Below are 23458 nucleotides of genomic sequence, written 5' to 3'. Positions count from 1 at the left end.
TGCTATATTATTTACCTACAAATAAATGTGCGAACACTCTTCTCTTTTGGTGTTTGGTGTCTTGCATGTATGATTATGTTTATGTACGAGTATGTTTATGTACTTTAAATTACATCTGCAATACACAGACCATTTACGTCGCAATAGCACTACGAGTAGTATTTTCCATCCTTATCAGTCTGTCTTCCTTATCTCCTTGACCTGTCCACATGTGTGCGAGACACATCAAAGGGAAATGTCTTAGAGGCCCAACCATTTGAATCAACTAGTTACAACTGTCAGCTTCTTTCTACCATAGTCTCTCCCGATGCTGTTTCATTTTCAGTGGTCACAGGGGCCGAAATTTCCACACTCAGCCTTCCTATGGAGGCTGGTACCAGGCAAGCAAAACATTGACGACCACTGAGAAATGTCCGCCACGTTTCCCGCACTACTGGGAAGTGGACCCGCAATAACCAGGTGAAGCTGTTTCATGGCCTGTACCATGTTGGTTAGATGCACAAAACATTTACTGAAGTGTATTTTTTTCATTGTGGAAAAAGTTTTAAATGACTGTAAAATATGTAAATTGCAAGTTTTAACAAGGGAGATTGTAATTTACTTACTAACCACTGATGTTGTACCTACCTACTGAGAGGCCTGGAAGCCCGGCTCCTAACATCAAAAATGCTGCTCCTCAGATGAAACACACCTACTCACTGTCCGGTCCAGTCAAATTGTGTCACAGTGTGTTGTTTAAGTGTTTTTGGCCATGTTCATACATATACATAATTTGTCATAAATTTTGCTAACGTGACGCCGTCCCCACTGCCTGTTTTAAATTGATTAATTTAAATTGTGAAAACTAAGATTTTGACTCGAGGGCGGGGTTCTTTGACTCGTGGCTGCAGGCAGGGACGCGTAGACAAGGACTCCCCGGGCTGTTTAGGCCACCCAGGATGCCGTAACGATTAAAAGCACACGTAAATGTAACTGGATTTATTAACACGTCACACGATACATTACTTCACCTGGTAGAGTACATCGTCATGTAACTGGCCGTATCATCGTCTACCTTCACAACTCCGCACATATGGCCCTTGAATGGCGGTATTGATTCACGGCTTGCGGAATTCCTGAGGACTACCCCACCGAGGGTCGCAGGCTACTCTGAGATTGATAGAGATGGCGATGAAGGCGCGTGGCGTATCTAGCTGTTACAGAGAGTGATAGTCTGGACGGTGAGACAAAAGAATAATTAACTGATCACTTATTAAATGGCCTAGACAAAACACTGAAATTATACACTACACATGGCTGATGGTGGAAACTAATTCTAGCATTTATACCTGGAAATAGAGTCTAACACGAAATGTCCCGTAGATCGGGACGAGTCTGATACGGAAACACCGCTCAGATGAATTAATATAATTACCGAGAGTCCATCCTCGTGGTGGCGTAGGGCCACGTAATGCTGGGTGCGGGCGCGGTGGTACCGGGACACGGAAACTCACTCGCGACCACGGGACGTCCCAGGAACTGATGTGTTAGAAAGTCAATGTTCGCGTTTGGCACACGCCGCCCCGTGTGGGCGAAAAGCAAGTCTCCTGACGGAGGAATTATGGTGTGAAGCGCGGGCACATCAGCGTGCTGCCCAAAACGATAGAAATTACATAATACGCTAAATGACCCATGGTTGAGTCACACACATTTAATAAAAAACCGCACGATTCGTTGTACGGTCGATTTAGGGCTGGCTGTGGAGCGGATGAAAACGGATTTAGATTTTTACCTATTGAAGCTACATGTTGATTTTGGCGCGAAGGTTGAAGGCTCCACGTGCGCGGAAATGCCGGTCCTGGTGAGTGCTAGATGGCGACTGACGACTGTCCCTGGCAACCCGGCCAGGGAGGGCTCGATTTCCCGCGGAAAGTGACGGAGCGCAGGAAGATGGTGACAGCCAGTTTTACTATACAAAAGCATTTAAATTAACATTAAATAATTATTTAAGACTATTCAATACATAAAAGGTTTTAGTTACTTCTTTTAATAATAATTGCATGTGCACATATGTCTTGGTGGCGCATTGCCACACCCTGCCGGGCGCTTCGTACAACACAGCCAGCCGTGACTAGCGTCACGCCATTCAATGCACTGCTCTTCCTACTCTACTCGGCACGCGCGAGGCATGTTCGTTATACATGCCCTAATTCAGGTGTTGAGGATACATAACGGCCTGTGCTCTCAGAGGGAGCACCGACAGGCGGCGTCAAACGTTTGCGGACATACAGCAGCAACTACACCACTAACTCTACACCATCGCACTGTAAAGTCTTAACTTACTGTACTGGCCGCCTCTACGCAAAGATCTTTACGATTGATCAACTGTGCACACATATGCTGGGAATACTTAATATAATTAATGTTATTTACATAGTCATGGATCTGGACATCCGAGCCCAGCCCTCTAGATATATTTTATCTTACAGTACCTACTGCCCGACTCTAGCGAATAATGAGTTTGCCGCTACCCTTGCGTGTTTTTAGTGTAATTTGCACCCTTCATATTAAGCATCTTACCTGTTTTGTGTACAGCTGCTGTACGAGTTTAGTTATGTAAATATAAGTAATGTGTTTTTTTTTCTCGTGCAAGAGCCACATAGGAATCAGTATACTATGCTGACTAGGGACAGTGCATCAATTTGTCAGCTTTGGAAAAAGAATAGTCTTCAGCCTACAAGTCTAGTGTACATTGCTGGAGCCGTCGACCCACGACAAATTTGGTTGGACATTTTAACTTGTCTAGCGCCCCCAGGACATTATCTATGATCCAATCTAGTAGAGCACTAGACCCACTCCGAGCATAGTGTTTTTCTGTTGTTGCCCGGCAATGGACAAACAATGGGTTCATTTTTGCTATAAAAAATAACACGTGTTACATTTAGTCATCCAATATTGTAGGATTTTTTTTTATCGCTCAGTACCAGAATTAGGAAATATGGCCATACACGTTAAAGCAGAACACGTCAGAAATATTCATCAGCAATACCAGGATATAACAGTTTAAAAAGGAAAGCTCTCTAGTACTCAGTATTTATATACAATGTAAATATTTTTATGGTTAGTGTTTACGTTTTTCATCAACGGATGTATTTGTTGCCAAACTTAGTTTTCAGTTATGCACATTAATTTATATGATAGATGAGTCCTAATTTAAAATATTGTGAGTATTAACAGTATTCTTAATGTTTGAATATATGTTCAATTTAATAGTTTTATTCACTTCTATAGTGCTATGGAGATGTATTTGCCGGCACGTTTAAATTGAATACATACCTTTTTGTTTATTGACGATGCAGTCCACTATTGATCCACAGTTTTTGATTTCCTGACAGTATTGAACAATAAAAAAGAAATGCTAATGTAGCTATGATTTTACTGGAAGACCTTTGTTAAAGTAAATTTATACAAAATTTAGTAACTTGGCCAGAATAAGTACACTGGTTATTATATTTAAAAAGTAACAGCTGTAAAACAAATTCATGTTACTAATTTTCATGGTTTTGCATACTTACTGTTCATATTTCAAAATCTCAAATTTAGCAAATAAACCTAACATAAAAAAAAAAAGAATAGGACTACAAAGGCCAGTCAGTACATTTCTAGAGTACTGGCTTTTACATAAATAAAATAATAAAATACTGAAACAATTTTTTGAACACTAAATACGTTCCTCTACGTAACCCTAAAACAGCATTTGAAAATTCCTACTGGATTCTCAGAAAAACACATTTATAAGTGAAGAGGTGTATCCTGGGCATTTGACAAGCCTGCCGCTATGTTGTACTTTAATAGCGTAGCCAAGACTGGATTGTTTTCAATGAGAAATTGGCCTGATTGTTGTTCCCGCCTTACTGTTTTCTTAATACTAGCTGCAACTTTATCCTGTGGTTCACCAGAGATCTTTAGGAATACATTGTAGAGGAAACTATTTTCTAAAATATTGGGATGTTTAATATCATTACGCTACGGCCGGGGCTTAATTTGAGTGGAAAACTGTCTTGGCCCCAGCTGTCATGTACTGACATTATAAACATCCCAGTCTTTAAGAAAACAGTCTCAGCTACGCTGTATTCCTAAGTATCTCTGGAGAATCACAGGATCAGGTTGCAGCTAGTATCAAGGGCCCACACTCTGTGGCAAGCATTGACATGGTGAATTTCACAATTCTACATTAATAACTGTTATTACAAATGTAAGTTGAAGCAAAATGTGTCATTCAACTTTGGTTGCGGATTGAAAAAATTCCACCAAACAGAAGGAAACTTTGAAGGGCTTTAAATTCCAAACTATAGACAATATTCCAAAAATGAAAAATACTGGTTCTTATATTTGTCTGGAGAGACCATGTACCAAATTTCATCCAAATCTGAGATGATAGGGTGGACAATGTGTATCTTGGCTGGAATGATCTGGCATGGAATTGGCCCTCCCCTGTATCATTCACCATGATGGTGAATAGGAGTGGGCCAAGCAAACACACTGCCCTGCGGCACCCCTGACGTAACACTTCCTTCTTCAGACATCTTATCCTCAACATGTACCCTCTGTCTCATGTTTATAAGGAAATCAGCAATCCACTCTACCATCTTCTTATCCCTTATGACCCCCTCCACCTTTATCAATTTTGGGCTATTTACCATGTCGAATACTTTCGAAGTTGTTAAAACGAACATCTGTCTGTTCTCCCATATTGACTTTCTGCACCAAATCATTCAGCAGGCTCGCCAGCGGCATTTCGTATGAGTAGCTTCTCCCAAACCTATTATCAGTACCACATACATACTTGTGCACTATAAACCTATTTCCCCTACCACATACGTATACCTGTGCACTGCACATTTTGTTAATTGCTGATATGAGACTAACTGGCCTATAACTTCGTGGGTCCATTTTATTCCTTTTCTTTTTTACTGGTACTACCACCTCCTTCCATTCCTGTGAGATTTTACTATCCTTGTGCAGTCTGCTGAACAGTGGCGTCTCGTCAGGGCAAGCAAGGCAAGCAGTGCTTGCCCAGGCAGTTTCCAGACATTGTATTTTTTAAATAAATATTTTATTCAGAATAGTATTTTACTTTGGCTCGTGCAGTTAGGTGTATGTATTTTTTACACTATCTTCTTGGGACCCAATACTGTGCGCTGTGCGCTATAAAAAAAGAACTCGTTGACACAAAAACATGCTGTTTTAGAAGCGTTGCTAGGTTTAGAAGCGCTGGCAGGACCGCTTTCAGCAGGAAGGCTGCCGCAGTAGTTTCCTTTCGGGAGGGGGGGGTGGCATGGTACAAAGGTTCAGGGAGGGGATTGGCTGGAAAAATACGCGGTAGAAGCTACGAAGGTAACGCTTTCTTGCCGAACTGGAGCGAACATGGCCGAAGCAGACTGTGGAATTTTTCCGCCGACTGCTTCGGCTATGTCCGCCACAGTTCGGCAGGGCAGGTGGCGATGTCGCGTTTCAGTCGGCGGTCGTCTCTCGGGGCGCGCGCATCTCTCCCGCGGGCTGTTGGCTGGCAGTGCGTGGGGGATTTGTGGGCGTACGATGATACTCCACTCCCACTTAGTATATAAGTAACGTAGAGTAGGTATTTTACTATCAGAATAATGTAAGTCAATCATTATTTTTCAAAAATAATGTATTTAAAAAAAATGTCAATTTTTCTACCTGTGGAATAGTCAATGTTCAGTTAAGAAAACTACTTAAATAGCACCATTTTGTACCTTGAAATCCATATTTTCCCGGCGGAGGGCCCACAAACCCCCCCCCCCCCCCCCCCACCTCATCATGTTTTGGTGTGAACGGAGTTATTGCTTCCCCTCATGTAAACCTCACGCCTCGCCACTGCTGCTGAATAACACCCTCAATTACTTTTCCAAAGCTTCATCCCCAAGTTTTAACATTTAATCCTTGCCATTTGCTTTCTTACTGCCTATTCCTTTCAATATTTTCTTGATTTTGCCCTTCTTTTCCTTCAACTGTTCCCCGTATTGCCCTGTGCCTTGCTTGTCATCTATCGATTCCCACCGTTTTCCCTTCTCAAACACTAACGGGTACTGCTGTTTTGCCAACATGTCCACCTTGCCGCCACTGCAACTTCCCCAGCCTTATTCCTCAGTAAAGGTACGCCTGCACCAGTGTATAGGAGGTACCTAATGTTAAAGTTTAGGTTAAGTTCGCTACATTTTACACCTGGCCAACCGTTTAAAAGTTTTTACAGTAGTCTAATTATCCACAGTATATTAAAATGTAGGTAACCCAACCCAACCGATCATTCACAGTACCTATTCGTAATGCAGCGACTCTAACCTAATCAATTGCGCACACTGTTTTAAAGTAGTTATTTTTAATGTAGCTAATCTAATTTTTAAGAGTTTTCACTGTGTCCTGTATAACGTAAAAAACCGTCCACACTACTAATTTTAAACATCCCAACCGACCATTTTCATGATTAAACAGTATTTCCTTTGAAATATAAACTTAACTATTCATTGAAACGGTAAGCTACTGGTTAACTACTTGAAGGATCACAACGCCTTCTTACTGAATGACCCGAAAACATGCTACGGTTAAAAAATAAATTGAAATTTATCTTTAGGAAGATATTGCTCGTTAGAACATAACCTACAAGTGAAAAGTGCGGAAATTTAGTTATCAGAGGGGAAAAAAATTACACTTTGATGTGCAAGTGTGAAAACCTGACGGCTAAAAATGTGTAATGGATAGAATGCTCTTCCATTATTCCGTGAGATGTGTAATGTATTTCTAGTATTTAACATGCATAATACACTTGATTTTTTAAAAGTAAACCTTAAAGAACGAAACAATTTTTTGCCTGTTTACTTTTTGTAGTAAGGGAGTTTCCCCTACCCGTTGTCCGCTTTTTACACTGCAGAATTGCAGTGCATGGAATGACTGTGATTCCCCCATGTCAGTTATATTTAAGCTGGTCGACTCCTGTGAGGTTAGAGCACTGAACAGTGTGGTTGTAGTGTGTGGTGTGGTAGCAAGGTATATAGCTAGAACTCAAGATTTAAGTTTGACTTGTCCATTCTTGGCATACATTGGGGTTTTACAGGTAAGATGCTAATCAATATTTTTCGTGTGTACAACGTAACTTTAGTTAATTTTTTTTTCATCTAGTGCTGCCTTTTTAATTTGTACTAGCTGAATCATGAATGCGTAGTGACTTCAAATTACCCGATAAACATGTGTAGCATTTGAGACATTAGGCCCGTTTTACAATGGCACGGAAATGGTGACGGATCGCGTAAACGCAGACCGATCTGACGGAACATTTCACAATCTCATCTGCTTCTTCCTCAATGCACGGAAACGTAATAAATGACAACCAATGAGATTCCATTTCAAGGTTACGAAATGATATAATTTTAAAAACTGTTTTGCATCGAAAACATAGCACGGACAGAAATTTATTTAAGTAATAAAAATAAACCACAAAGTATTAATAGAATACTAGATATTATTGTACTTGAAACAATTTTTAACGAATGTTGTACGTAAACTCGCATGGCTGCCACTGTGAACAAATATTCTGATTCTATTGGTCGCACGGATATATGGCACGGAGCAACGAAACGGAAGAGCCCAGCATTGCCGTAGTGATGGGCAGAACGGTTCTTTTGGATCAGTTCCGTGAAATGATTCGTTCAGAACGATTCGGTCATCTCGGTCAATTCGTTCTTTTCTGTGTATGGGATCTGGCTCTTTTATCAGGTGTCGTAACTCGTTCATCCTTTAGAGTATTATGTACGTGTTTTTGTATTTGAATTTGAACATTGCTTTCCGTAGCCAGTGAATCACAGTTGCGTATATGAAACAAGATTATTTATATTTTATTACTTTTTAAGTTACAAATATTAATATACAAGCTATTTACACTTTAGTGACAGTAAAGTGTTTACATGTAGACCAACAAATTTACAGAAAAAAAGACAAAAATTTAATACTACTACTGCGATTCAGTATGAAGAGAAACAAATGAAGTACATTAATTAACCCAAAAATGGTAAGTGTGAACATTTGTAGTTACTTTCCCTGTTATTTTTAATTCATATGTTTTTTTTTTTTAGTTTTTTTTATTCCTAATTTGTGTATGTGAATGTGAAAAAGCAATTTTAAACCACTACTTAACAGTTGACATTTTCAGGTATAGATACTTTTCATGTTACCCTATTTTATTTGATCAGTTATCGTTTGCTCATGTGAACATGCGCACGCTGTGATTACTAATTCTTCAGACTCCTGACGTCATGAATCATTTCACGAACGAATCAGACCGGTCGCGTGGCCGGTTCTCTCATCTCGTTCTCTCGTTCTCTCGTTCTCTCCGCGTTTTCGTTCTTCCGAATCTTTCAAGGTACCGGCTCTCGGATCTTTACATCGCGAACGAATCGCAAGATTTCGTTCTCTCAAAGATTCGTTCTTTTTGAACGAATCGTTAACGAACGACCCATCACTACATTGCTGAGCTAATCCGTACGAGTCCGTCTCTGCATGCTATTATAGAAACCCTGTTCCTTGATATCCGTCTCTGTGTCATTGTAGAACGGGCTTTAGGTGCCTACACTTTGTTCACTTAACATATTTTCAAGTTAATTTTACGATAACGGATTCCTATTGGTTGGAAAAGAAGTAGGGAAAATGTATGACGTCATGGAGTTGCAATGCCCTTCGATCATAATAATCAGAGGTAGCTCATTGGCTATAGCTGGCGTGTTATTTGTTGATACTGGGATTTAAATCAGCCGATGGATGGTTACTAGGTTGGGAATTGCCGTAAGAATCAATGTGGTGGCTGGCTATGTTTACGGCCGCAGCGAGGATTTTGTGAAAAGGGGATCCAGTACAACCATTATTAATTTTTCTCTATAACTGAATTTTAAAAGAAAATTTAAGGAAATAGCAAACTTTTAGAACTCTAACCTATAATGTACAATTTTAAGAAATTATTTTGCTTGAAGAAACTTAACATTTCATAGTTTGGTTTTTATTTGTTTTGAATAATTTGTTCTAATCAATTATTTGATGATTTATTTCAAACTAGTGATAAATATACACAAACTTATGTTGTTAAAGACATTAAACATGCATGTCAAGTTTGCATGAAAGCAGTGGCGAGGCGTGAGGTTTACATGAGGGGAAGCAATAACTCCGTTCACACCAAAACATGATGAGGTTGGGGGGGGGGGGGGGTCTGGGGGCCCTCCGCCGGGAAAATATGGATTTCAAGGTACAAAATGGTGCTATTTAAGTAGTTTTCTTAACTGAACATTGACTATTCCACAGGTAGAAAAATTGACATTTTTTTTAAATACATTATTTTTGAAAAATAATGATTGACTTACATTATTCTGATAGTAAAATACCTACTCTACATTACTTATATACTAAGTGGGAGTGGAGTATCATCGTACGCCCACAAATCCCCCACGCACTGCCAGCCAACAGCCCGCGGGAGAGATGCGCGCGCCCCGAGAGACGACCGCCGACTGAAACGCGACATCGCCACCTGCCCTGCCGAACTGTGGCGGACATAGCCGAAGCAGTCGGCGGAAAAATTCCACAGTCTGCTTCGGCCATGTTCGCTCCAGTTCGGCAAGAAAGCGTTACCTTCGTAGCTTCTACCGCGTATTTTTCCATATCACTGGCCATGAAAAATACTATGAATCAAAATCAAATTTAAAATTTGTAAAAAATGTACAGCACTAACCATAAATTTGTGGTAAAACTTGTACAGCAATAGCCATACAAGTGCATGGTAGAAAGAGAAAGCACTAGCTATTTAATTTTTTGTAGTAAAAAGTGTACAGCACTTTACATAAAAATGGTAGAAAGCATACAGCACTAGCCGTTAATTTGCAATTATGTAAAAATAAAAATGCTGTATACGTATATAGCTGATATGCCACTCTGTAGTGCAAAGTGTCTTCTACACACATAAATTTAAATATTCATGGTACGCACCATACAGCACTGGCTAAAGTCTCAGAACCATCAGCAAACACATGATTTTGAACTAGTGACATATACAATTTTTTTTAAAGGTATAGGCTAATTAAGCTGTGTACGTACATAGCTGATATTCCCTAGTGTTGTGCAATGTCACTGCTAAACACTGAAATTTTAATATTCGTGGTACGTGCTGTACAGCACTGGCTAAAGACTCCGAACTATCAGAAAATGTAAATTGTGTAAATGTGTAAATTATGTGTAAATTGTAAAATGAGCGGCTTCTTGTAAAAACATGGGAAAATAAACTCAATTCCTTTGGCAGTTAGTATTACAGTGTGAAAAAAATAAAATAGATCACTAATATAAGAAATGAATTTGATATATCTATTTACTCTTTCAAATACTAACTATCTTGAATGAACACTAAATAAAATATTTAGGCATACTGATAATTTTTATAAACTACAGTAATATATATCTATGTGTATTGATACTGTTGTTATGGTAATGGTAATTGTTATGGTGATAGTGATAGTGATGGTGATGATTATTACTGATGGGTGTGCCAGGAAGTTTGCAGCACAGCCTGTCCAATTTCCACTTTTCTGTTTGGATGGCTAGAGAAAGCATAGCCAGGCCTCTGTTCCCTCACACTGTCTAACCATGGCCTATACCTGCAGAGGGACAAGTTTGTACTGAAATTAGATGTTATAATATCAGCACTTAAAAAAAAAAAAAACTTTTCTTTAACAACATATTAATTCGTAATATACACACAATTTGTTGATGTGAGGGAAGCAGATCATAGGTCTGGATCCCCAGTGCAGCCGCACATTGGCTTTGGGCATGAGCGGAATACTTGACTATAGTTAATCCCAGAACTTTAGTGTGAGTTGCGGACACTTAACAGCAGAGTGAAGAATGATTTTTCTTGTAAATGCATTGTGTTTATAAATTAGCAATGAAACTGAAATAATGTACTTGGAAAAGAAATTCAGACTTCTAATTAAAAAAGCATTATATCCCTCCTGAAAGAAGGGGAACTGACAGTTCCAGTGGTTCAATGGAATGTTAGTCACTGTGTTTATTTGTTATCAATGCTGTAATTCAGGTTTAGTTTTTGATTTCTTTATGCAATTTTAAACAATTTACTGTAATTGAGGTTTGAGTTTTAACTTATTATATGAGTTTATAAAATCAGGCTTAGCCCGGGGGGGGGGGGGGGGGATCAGCATCAGCAGTTGGCCCTTCCACTCATTTGTTTTGTTTGGAAGGCAAAGTATGTATTTTGCTGAGACATGCAGACAATTATATTCAGGCTGTTGCTTGCAACTGTTCAATATACAAATCTAAATATCCAAGTTTTCTGGGTGTGACTGCTTGGTTTATTCACTATGGTAAAGATGAAATTGGTTATTCTGACATCTGTAATTGTTATGAATTATGCAATGAGAGAAAAGTTTGGTGTGTGCAGAAGATGGCAACGTACAACGTTGCCGCCCAGGAGAACGGGCTGGACTCTGAGGATGACTCCTTCTTGGCGAGGGACTATCAGGAGCAGCTCCTGGAAACGGCACGGAACCAGAACACAATCCTTTATTTGCCGACGGGATCTGGCAAGACCTACATAGCTGTCATGCTGATCAAAGCGAAATTGGATGAGCTGAAAGGGTAAGTGCTTTACTTTGTTGTAGTGGTAGCCATACTTTTTGATAAGTATACACACTATAAAGTTTATTCGTATAACATAAGTTAAATTGATTTGACCAATTGTTTGTTAAATGTGCTGTATGCCATGTATTAATATGTAAAAATGTAAAAGATTAAGGATGTCTATGGCCAAAAAATTAAGCATAACATTGTGCCCGTCCTATTTTATGTACATGTAGTCAAATTATGTAGTGGTGATACCTACACATTGGTCACCAAATTATGTACACCTTCTTTATGTGTATGTAGTACGTGTAGTGACAATATAACCTCTATTTTATCACCATTTATATATATATAATTACTAGTATGTGATATATGCTCCCCTTAGTAATGTATGTACACCTTTATCGGGTTTCTTAGAGGTTTCCTTGTAAATAATAAAGTAGTGCATCATCATATAAACAAATGAATTCATTTTGTTTAGCCTTTTGAAAAATACATGTAACATTTACCATATACCGTACTAGTATGTCTCTTGATAATAAATGGAAGTTAAGACGGGTATTGATCATTAAAAAATGTCTTTAGGAAAAAATTAAACACAAATTCATCAGTTGCACTCTGTTTACAACATACATTGTATTTACAGTGAAACCTTCAAAATATCACAAAATATATTCTTAAATTTGTTTGGGTTCATTTACGGCCGGCTAGTTAGTTCAGTCAAAGAACACAATCTCAGTTACTTAGGATCTTTTAGGTCATGAGTATTCTGACTTTCTGTATATTACATATAACTGTTAAGGAAATATTTCACTTCTGAAGTAATATTGCTGTACGATGCTGAAGTAATATTGCTGCACGATTACACCTGTAAACAGCTTTGCTTCACAACAATACTTGGAACGCCAATTCAGTTACGTTTACATAAATTTTTAAAGTGTTGGTGTCAGTTAACTTCACAACTATAAGCATACAACATGGTTGTAGTTTAAGACTTACTTCTTATTTTTATTGTCTGTATTTGAAAGGTCTTTGGCTAATTAATTAGAACTAGGCAATATATAGTTGCAGAACTCCACACTTAAGGGTGTGAAAAAGGAGTAAATATGGTTTTAAGATAATTAAATATATCTACAAAACTAATCAAGATAAAAAAAAAATATTTATTCGGTAGGCCTACCAGTAATTAACATACGAAAAAACCCAACCTAAATTTTACATTTTGCAAAAATCAATTCCTAATGGGTGAAAAAGGGGTAAGAATGTTTTAAGATGAATGATAATATCACCAAAATTAATTAAGTATAATTAATGATATTGGTTACCAATCAATAATAAACATACAAATACAATAAACACATTTTTTATTTTTTGTGAAATTTAATTCCTAAGGGGTGTCAAGGGGTAAGTTTGTTTTTAATAATAATAATAATAATAATAATATCTTAGAATTTAATTAAACATAATAAATGATATTGGGTACCAATAATAAACATATGTACATAAACTACTAAACACAATTTTTATATTTTGCGAAATTCAACCCCTTTGGATTGAAAAACGGGTAAGTATGTTTTTAAGATTAATAATTATTTTTCAGAATTTAATCATGGGTATTAAATAATTTTGGGTACCAATAATAACAATACAAAAACTACCTACCACAATTTTTTCATTTTGTGAAATTTAACCTCTAAGGTGTGAAAAAGGGGTAGTGTATTGTTTTTTAAGGTGTATAGTTATATCTGTATTTAATTAAGGGTTGTAAGTGATTTTTGGCACCAATAATAATAATACAAATATTACAACCATAATTTTTCTTTCTTTCAAATTTTAACCTGTTTAAGAGGTGAAAAATGGGTAAGTATGTTTTTAAAAATAATAATTATATCTCAGAATTTAATTAAGCCTAATAAATAATTTTAGATACCAATCTATAAACATACAAAAACTAAAAACCAAAATTTTTATATTTTGCGAAATTTAACCCCTAAGGGGGAAAAAAGGGTTAAGTATGGGTGCTGATGATGTGAACAGATGCCAGGTCCTGTTTTTTGTCATAGAAAACTATTGTGTGCGTCGGTGTTGCCCATAATATTTGTTTACCTTCATCATTGTGTTTGTTATATTTGCTGTGTTGTCCAGGTTTTGTTGTTTGCCTGCATTTACTGTTATTGTTGAAACTGTATCATCGTTGCTATCCCACTGTGTTCGTCTGTGCTGTTATTATTTTTGTGACTAAATTTCTTTTGTGGAATTCTTGTGGTGTCTGATATTTAAGTTTAAAAGTTTTGATCTGTGACGTCGTCATTATGTTGTCCATAATACCGGTTTAGTACATCCTGTGTTTATCAGTTTGACATAGCTGTATAAGCTTGTACTCTATATGTTTTTTATTTCTTAATTTGCATTCTTGAATTTTTTCCATGACAAGCAGTGCACAACTGCAGTGGAGTTTGTCCAAGAAATTGTATTAAATCAAATAAATCTGTGTTCTTATATTCCAAACCATATTTTTTTATAAAGTTTGAAGTGTGCTGGGTTTGATAACCAGAAACCTCCGTATCTGCTGACGAAGAGAGTATACCGGGTGTATGGGGGGGGGGGGGGGGTGTGTTGCTCTAAGCTTAATTAGAGATGTCTCATTTCAGTGTGTTGATGAAGTATGCCATCATAGTTTTCCTCAATGAGTACAACCATTTCAACATTTATAATTGACGCCAATATAATTACAGATACAAATATAAATACAGCTACAATCTGTATAACAGGTACAATAATTAAGAGAATTACCTTAATCATGAGAATTTATAATATTATAATATTTATAATACGCAGGCTAACAGTGCACATGAACTAACAACCGTTACACAAGAAGTATAAGCTCTACACAAAACATATTACAAATAAGTAAGCCTCACGCGACCTGAACAAGGTAAACGGGCGGTTGAATGTCTAGCTGCGAAATTTGATACGCGTGACTTGAAAGAAAGCGATTACCGCCACGAAGACATGTCCAACCATAAGGACATTAGGTAGCATCGGCCTGACAATCAATTACAAAATTATAATACAAGTTACATATAAAGTATAAAATAAATAAAAACCATCAAACACAAACACGAGCGGTGGGACCGGACAAAGCACAAGGCAAAAAATAACACGTCAAGACTTGAAATGCCACAAAACTACAAATGAAACGACTACATCGAAAGAGAATTTATATGGTGGTGGCCGAAACAAAAATTTGATAAACTGGGAAATTATATCTAAGTTAACTTACATAATGCTGAGCCACCTTCAGCACCAAGCAACAGCTGCTACAAATCAAATAACAGGGTGTCTACCAGTCACGGAATTCACAAAAAAGTCACGGAACTGAACACATGGTCACGGATGTCACGGATAAGTCACGAAAGTGGCCATATGGGTCACGCTTTTTTTCGTAATAGAAATAATAATTTCCAGTCTACAACTACAGGTGCTTGTTTTGTATTTTTTTCTTTTATCATACATTAAAGCTTAATTTCAAATTAAATTGTTCATTTTTTAAACTTTTCAGCGAAAACTAACCTACTTTATGCAAACAATACCGTAATCAAAGAATGTAAACATCAATTATGTTTCGTCATGCAAGTGTCTCACTTTACGCGGCACGATGGGTAGTGTATCGTTTTGTTGACAATATGGCGCCGCGAGCGTGTATTATACGTGATGGCTATGCAGTTAATCGGTAACTTTTATATGCTTGCAGTAAAAGGATATACGATGTAATGTATTGGTTAATTGAATTTTTCTGAGTAAAAGATTACCGTTAAAAAGTATCAAGTGTTTCTGTAAGATTTAGAAATATTTTCTGGACGTGTGTTTACAAAAACTGTGTTTTCAATGTTTTTATATTGTGTTTTTATTAGCATTGGGTGTTTGCATGTGAAGTTTTAATAGTTCAAAAAGCTTATATGTGGATGTTTCTCACTCTGGAGTTAACGCAATTAAATGCCATGAAAAAGGAAGGGAAAAAAAACGTGAGTTTCTTAATGTTCACAAGTCTGGCAGGCAGAAAATGCTCTCTTTTTGTACAATGGTATCTGCAACCCTGGTTAGGCCCACCACTAGTTAATCAGAGGCCGGGCCCAGCATGCCAAGTTATGATTCATCTCAGCCAGCACCTAGCACCAGTTCACAGCTTACATCTTGCAGTACTATCCCAGGAGAGAGATATCAAAAACAAAAGCTCTCCACTTTTCTTGTAAGTGATAGTTCAACAAAAGCAGAGATAGTGTGGGCTGTTCATTGCATCTGCACGCATGCTTCAATCTGCTCAGGAGCAGTTGCAGTGGAACTTTTTCCTTTTATGTTTCCCGATAGTACTATAGCTTCAAAAATGAAATTACAAATGGACAAAGTAGCACATAGTGTCACGTATGGCCTGGGGCCTTATTTTGCTTCATTATTGTCTGATAGTGTACAGAAAAGTCCTTTTTTTGCACTATCTATTGATGAAAGTCTGAATGATATTTGCCAAAAACAGAAAATGGACATTGTTGTTAAATATTGGGATTCAGAAAACAGTATATCATGTACTCGATACCTAACATCTGCTTTTCTTGAGCGCTGTACGGCTGTAGATTTGCTTGAAAAAGTGCTAGTGGGTTTTCAAGCAAAGTGTGATGGATAAAATTTCAAACACTTCTCAGTTGAAGAATATCAATATCAAGAATGAGAATATCTTACGAAATAATGATTCCATAGAGATAGGTTTTGGTGCCACCTTCAGTCTCAAAAAGGCAAACGAGCTTGACTCCCTGAAATTTAAGGCTGACTGCAAGAAATTTCTGTTCTCATTGTATGCCAAACTTGATGAAAAGAGTCCTCTGAGAAAGATGATTGTATTGGGCTCAACTTTCTTGTCTCCTTCAGTAATGGTTAGAGACTCGGTTAGAGCTCTTAGAGCTAAGGTTGCCATTCAGGAACTCATCTCACTCAATCAGTTGGCACCTGCTGATGGAGAGATTATTCTCAGAGAGTTCACAAGGTTTTGTGAACATCCTGAGGTTTTGAAAGCTGCAAAATGTTTCAACTGGAAAAAGGAAAGCCTTGACAAGTTCATTTTTAATTTGATCTATTCATTTATGCTAGATGCACATGTTCAATTAATCCTATTTTTCCAACGCTTCTTGATTGTTTCCATGGAAATGCAGCGGTAGAGAGAAGTTTCTCTTTTAACAAAGATTTTTTGGTTGAAAATCTTCAAGAGAAATCTCTTGTAGCGCAAAGACTGGTTCATGATCATATCTTTTCACTTACAGGTGAGTATTTTAACTTTGGACTAATTTGTTTTGGGCTAGGGTGGGAGTAGGCTACTTACAATTCAGATTGTGTTAATTGCAGTACAATTACCTTATATGTTTTACTTAACTATTTTGATTATTGATTCATTTGGTATTTCAGAGGGCATTTCTCCTCTTGCGCATCAGATTACAAAAAAAAAAAAATGATTTTGGAATTTCGCAATGCCTCAGCAAGACGGAAGGAAGACCTAAGAAGGAAACATAACAAACAGAATGAGGTGTTAAATGCAAGAAAAAGAGATGCACATGAAATCAAATTAATGGAAATGAAAAAGGACAAATTGCTTGAAGAGAAAAAAGGAGAATTATTAGAAATAGAGAATAAATTGAAAAAACTCAAGAAAAGTGTATAAACTATTTTTAGTGTCGGTAAATAGCCTAATATAGAATATTTAGGTTAAATGATAGTGCATAACATTGAAAAAAATTTGTGTACTCTATTTCAAAAGAGTCTAATGCATAATATATTGTTACGATTTACCTGCGGGGGTTCGTAAAGGATAGCCCAATTAATAGATTTTATTTCACACACAGTTTTATTTACTACTACTACTTGACACTTACAAATAATCTTCTAAATTAGCAAATAATTAATTACACTTAAAGAAATGTCAATTCCCCAGTCACTCGTTTCACACACCTCGCTGGGCCGCACTTCCGGCGCAACTCTCGTCGCAGCACCCCTCGTGGGTCACCGCCGCGGGACTCCGTCGCCGCACTCCGCCGCCGCCGTCACACCCTTCGCCGAGATCCCACTCGACGACTCGCTCGCCACTTCACTCGGGACTCCGCCGCGCCCGCGACTCTATCGCCCGGAAACTCCCGACTTCACTGAACTCACTCACTCCCTGCCCTGGAACCTTCGTCCAAGGACTTCGCCACTCTGCCGCACCTGCGGCACTATCGCCCGGAAACTCCGCCGCGGGAGAACTCCCCACTCAGTCACCGACTGACTGACTGACTCGAAGGTCGGCCCAACCTCCTTAAATAGCCCTTGGGTTCCCATCCAGAACAATCGGGCATGTCTCCGAGATATCTCGCGACCTTCGCCGTCGAAATGCCCAGAAACGCGTCGTGAGTCCTCGAAGGACGCGGTGGCTGCTCTAAGAACGCCGATAAAGGCGTCTGAGTCCTTTTATTCCGCAGTGCGGCCTCTTTTAAGTAACCCGATCTGAGGCAGGTGCGCGCTGCGACGGTCAGGATGTAGCGAGATAGTATGACACGAGATACCAGGGAGAGGATGCGGGTGGAAGGGGGCGCAGACAGGCCGAACGAGTGCGGCGACGCCAAGCACTGCAGCCAAGCGCGCTCGTAACATTGCCCCCTCCTTAAACCTGTTCGTCCCGAACAGGTAATGCATCTCCTCCTGGAGGTCCCCATGCTACTCGAAGTTTAGGTCTCCTGCCTTTCCTCCATCGCGGGCTGTACAGTCTCACCAGGTAACCCTCTCTCTCATTAGATGTAGCTTCTCTTGTCGCCCGGCGACACTTCTGGGTCGCAGATTCCCCATGTCGTTCAGTCAGCTGCCCGAGACGGACCGACCATTGCCTTGGAAGGACTCGATACTCTTGAGAGCATTGCTCGTTGCCTCCCAATGGTTCGCTTGTTTCTTCCCTTTTTCTCTCTGTTTGTTCTCTCGTAGCTACTTGTTCACAAAGCATTTCTTCCCAGCTCTTCTTCGTCTCTTCTTGGTTCCTCATTCCCTCTTTGTTCTTATGAATATCGTCTGGACTGCTTTCAGTTACTCCTTGCACCATCTTCTTCACTCTTTGTGTTCTCATTTTCTCTTCTCGGTCTTTATTCCCCTGTTCTTGGTTCTTCTTCACCTCTTCTTGGTCTTCCTGTGTTTCTTCTTGGTCTTCCTTCGTTTCTTCTTTGCACTTCTCTATCTCTTCTTGACTCATGTACATCTCTTCTCGGCTTTTCTTCAGCTCTTCTTTCATCTTCATGTCCTGACTGTTCTCCTCTCCTTGGCTAATGTCCTCTTCGCAGTGTTCTTCGCTGTTCTCTTCGCTGTTCTCTTCGCTGTTCTCTTCACTGTTCTCTTGACTGGTCTCCTCTCGGCAGGTCTCCTCTTCGCTGGTCTTCTCTTCGCTAATCTTCTCTTCGCTAGTCTTCTCTTCGCTAATCTTCTCTTCGCTAGTCTTCTCTTTGTAGTTCTTCTCTTCACTGTTATTCTCTTCACTGTTCTCTTCTTGGCTGGTCTCTTCTTGGCTGGTCTCCTCTTGGCTGGTCTCTTCTTGGCTGGTCTCCTCTTGGCTGGTATCCTTTTGGCTGGTCTTCATTTCTCTGTTCTTCTCTTCGCTGTGCTTCTCCTGACCGGTCTTCTGTTCGCCGTTCTTCTCTTCGCTGTTTTTCTCTTGGCTGTTCTTCCCTTCTATGCTTATCTTCACTTCGGTCTTCATTTCATTCCTCATTTCTTCTTGGCCATGCTTCAGTTCTTCCTGACCCTTCTTCATTTCCTCTAGGCTATAATTTGACCCGCTCTTCTTTTCTTCATGGTGGTTCTTACTCTCCTTCCTTCCACTCTTCATTTCTTCCGTAAATTTCTTTATACTAGTTACCATTTCTTCCTTAAAGTTCTTTGTACTAGATACCATTTCTTCCTTAAAGTTCTTCATACTAGCTAACATTTCTTCCTGACCCTTATTTATACTGGCTAACATTTCTTCCTGACCCTTCTTCATACTGGCTAACATTTCTTCCTGACCCTTCTTCATCTCGTCCAGCCTATTCTCCATTTTCTCCTGGCTACTCTTCATCTCCTCCAGCCTATTCTCCATTTTCTCCTGGCCATTCTTTATTTCTTCCCTGTTACTCTTCATTTCATTCTTCATTTCTTCCCTGTTACTCTTCATTACATTCTTCATTTCTTCCTGGCCACTCTTCAGTTCGGCCAAGAATGCCAGGACATTCTTAAGCTCATCGGCAGCCATCTTTCTTGTCCACATATACTACAAGCCTAAATAAATTTTTTTCTAATACTGTTCTTAATTTTAAATGACCTAGCCGAACCTTCTAATTTAACTAACAATAACTCTATTACATTCAAAACTAACACTGACTACAGTATACTCAAACTAACTCTAGAAAATTTAAAATTCACTAAAGTTCTAAACACTAACTATATTCTCGTAAACTAAATTCCTTAACTTTTATTCTAATACTCTAACTGAATCCTAAATCTATTAATTGGGGCTATCCCACTTCTGACACCAAAATGTTACGATTTACCTGCGGGGGTTCGTAAAGGATAGCCCAATTAATAGATTTTATTTCACACACAGTTTTATTTACTACCACTACTTGACACTTACAAATAATCTTCTAAATTAGCAAATAATTAATTACACTTAAAGAAATGTCAATTCCCCAGTCACTCGTTTCACACACCTCGCTGGGCCGCACTTCCGGCGCAACTCTCGTCGCAGCACCCCTCGTGGGTCACCGCCGCGGGACTCCGTCGCCGCACTCCGCCGCCGCCGTCACACCCTTCGCCGAGATCCCACTCGACGACTCGCTCGCCACTTCACTCGGGACTCCGCCGCGCCCGCGACTCTATCGCCCGGAAACTCCCGACTTCACTGAACTCACTCACTCCCTGCCCTGGAACCTTCGTCCAAGGACTTCGCCACTCTGCCGCACCTGCGGCACTATCGCCCGGAAACTCCGCCGCGGGAGAACTCCCCACTCAGTCACCGACTGACTGACTGACTCGAAGGTCGGCCCAACCTCCTTAAATAGCCCTTGGGTTCCCATCCAGAACAATCGGGCATGTCTCCGAGATATCTCGCGACCTTCGCCGTCGAAATGCCCAGAAACGCGTCGTGAGTCCTCGAAGGACGCGGTGGCTGCTCTAAGAACGCCGATAAAGGCGTCTGAGTCCTTTTATTCCGCAGTGCGGCCTCTTTTAAGTAACCCGATCTGAGGCAGGTGCGCGCTGCGACGGTCAGGATGTAGCGAGATAGTATGACACGAGATACCAGGGAGAGGATGCGGGTGGAAGGGGGCGCAGACAGGCCGAACGAGTGCGGCGACGCCAAGCACTGCAGCCAAGCGCGCTCGTAACAATATATTAAAATTTTCGGTCATAAAATTTTTTAAAAGGTACCAAAAATTCCCCAAAAAGTCACTGATTTTTGCTTTTGGGACTATGTAGACACCCTGAAGAAACATTTTCCTTACACATTCGCTCGTCGTCCGTAATTCGCGCAAAGAATAACTAAACTGTACCAAAAACTAACTAAATTTTGGCATAATGAAGGAAGAGACAAGGATTGCCAGAGCTTAAAAACTAGTCGCGGGGGTGTGCCGCGCATGCGCCGAAACGCAGGAAGGGGACTAGAGCAAGTGAAGGGAAGGGATGAATGCACAATATAATTTCAAAAATATGTTATTAATGTTTTAAATCTGGTTTAAGATTTTTTCAATATAAAAAAATGTTAATGTAATGACAAATTACACTTTTTTTACAAGTTTTATTTTTACATCTTCTTAAACAAAAGCCCAACTTTCATACTTTTTGATAAGAAAAGTGGCTGGAAGACCAGTGATAATGGCATTGGGATGGTGATATTAGGCATTTGAAACTGTAATATTTTTATGACATTGACATTGTTTCTACATAAATATTGTTAATCACAATACCTTCCTTTTATTATGATAAATAGCAGTTTCATGCATATTGTCATGAATTACCTGATTTTGTATTTTGTTTTCATAGGGATCTTTGGAATGGAGGCAAATGTACTGTATTCATGGTGAACACTGTTCCTTTGGTGGTGCAGCAAGGGAAATACATTGCTCGTTTTGTGCCCGTCAATGTGGGCATGTACAGCGGGGATATGAATGTAGACGTGTGGAATAAATCCAAGTGGAATGAAGAACTGAGGAAGAACAAGGTCTGTGTAATAATTCTTGATGCTAATCCCATCGTGCTTTGATCCATAACATACCGGATAAAAAGAGCTTTTACTGTAATATTACATTGTTCTGTGTTTTTGTAAATTTTTAGTTTAGTAGGAGCTGTATTTTTAAAGCCGGATCCACACCTATAAAAACTCAGCAGAACAGGTTTGGCTCAAATATTTTTGCTGAATAATAAAATTATTTTCAGATAAATTATTATTTCATGTGGTGCATGTGTTAGTGCTCAAGTTATATAACCACAAATTTGAAGGCTATGCTACTAAAACAACAGGTAGTTTTGGGTCAGTTTTCAGTTGTTTATTAAGCTTTGATATTTGTGCTTAGAAATAAGGATGGAATAAAACAAAGAATCTGTTACTTTTCTTGTACAAAAATATGAAGTATATTGTTAACTCACTGGTAACTTGATAGGTCTAAGGGTATTTGTGTGGCAAAAAAACCAACAAAATGAAGCTTCCACATAGAAAACTCTATGGAATGCCAATCCTTTTATGTTAATCAGAAATCGACTTAGACTGTAGCGTGTGTGTTGAATATGGAATAAATTGTTGTTATAGCCACATTTACGAAAATTATGCAGTGTATTATATTCTGCGCATATTTTTATATGTGTACATCCGGCTTAATAATTTACAACTAAATTTGACTCACATTAAAAAAATTTAAGAACACTCTTTGTTATACTATTACCCAATTAAAACATATTCTGTATGTTAAGCTACACAAATGCAAACTTGTCTTTACGTCTTAAGTTTAAGTAAAGAAAATAGAATTGAAGAGTCACATTGTTTTCTCAAGTTCGTGGTGTTTTGGTTGTGTGCAGGTGTTGGTAATGACATGCCAAATATTCTTGGACATGCTGCTTCATGGATACATCACTCTGGCTGATGTCAATCTATTGATATTTGATGAGTGTCACCATGCAGTGGAAGATCAACCTATGAGACAGGTGGGATAACTTGCGTGCAGTTTATTTATGTACTTTTAGAACAAATTTGCATGAGCAACTGTCATTTGTTAGGTGCTGTAACATGTTTGTGTAAAGTATTAGAATAAATATGGTAATTTGGATATTTGTTACTGCATCGTGCCAAAATAGCTGAAACAACTTAAATAATATTTCATACAAAGATATATCTGTTACTGTAGTAAAGTACGGTTTTCCTGTTATTTTTTTTAGTTTAAGCTTTAAGTGCCGGCTAACAACTTGATGTCAATGACTGGTTAGCACTGTGAAGGGTTGGGAATAGGAAAGGTATCGTAATGTGACCCAGGTACACCTCCTTGTGATTTTTATTATTATTATTATTATTATTATTGCTTTTGTTATTGTTGCTGTCATTATTACTACTATTATTTATTGAAAGCTTGGGATATTTTTTTATGGAAAATTGATATGTTGTAGACATTATTTTATTTGTTTGTAATTTTTTTGTAAACATGCCTTTTTTTTTATCTGTACAAGGGCTTGTAAATTTTAAATTAAGTACTGTTGAAGCATGGTAGTTTGACAC

The 23458-nt window shown here is 38.7% G+C and overlaps 1 protein-coding gene across 5 annotated transcripts in view; it reads left to right on the top strand.

Moving 5' to 3' along the window:
• The first annotated feature begins 272 nt into the window (after positions 1-272).
• Positions 273-23458, top strand: part of LOC134541907 (endoribonuclease Dicer-like) — a 224263-nt gene continuing 201077 nt past the window's right edge. For 2 of the 5 annotated variants that reach the window (XM_063385646.1, XM_063385645.1), the window contains exons 1-4: positions 6933-7111; positions 11483-11679; positions 21739-21916; positions 22768-22893. In XM_063385646.1, coding sequence (XP_063241716.1) covers positions 6962-7111; positions 11483-11679; positions 21739-21916; positions 22768-22893 — 651 coding nt within the window. In that variant the 5' untranslated portion in view covers positions 6933-6961. Of the gene's footprint in view, positions 460-2877; positions 3203-6932; positions 7112-8469; positions 8833-11482; positions 11680-21738; positions 21917-22767; positions 22894-23458 lie in introns of those variants that run through there. The other 3 variants (XM_063385650.1, XM_063385649.1, XM_063385648.1) reach the window with 3 other exon arrangements.

The sequence above is a fragment of the Bacillus rossius genome, assembly GCF_032445375.1.
Source record: "Bacillus rossius redtenbacheri isolate Brsri chromosome 4 unlocalized genomic scaffold, Brsri_v3 Brsri_v3_scf4_2, whole genome shotgun sequence".
NCBI lineage: Eukaryota > Metazoa > Arthropoda > Insecta > Phasmatodea > Bacillidae > Bacillus > Bacillus rossius.
Note: the sequence above shows the minus strand (reverse complement) of the source record. Positions and strands in the feature narration are given on the sequence as shown.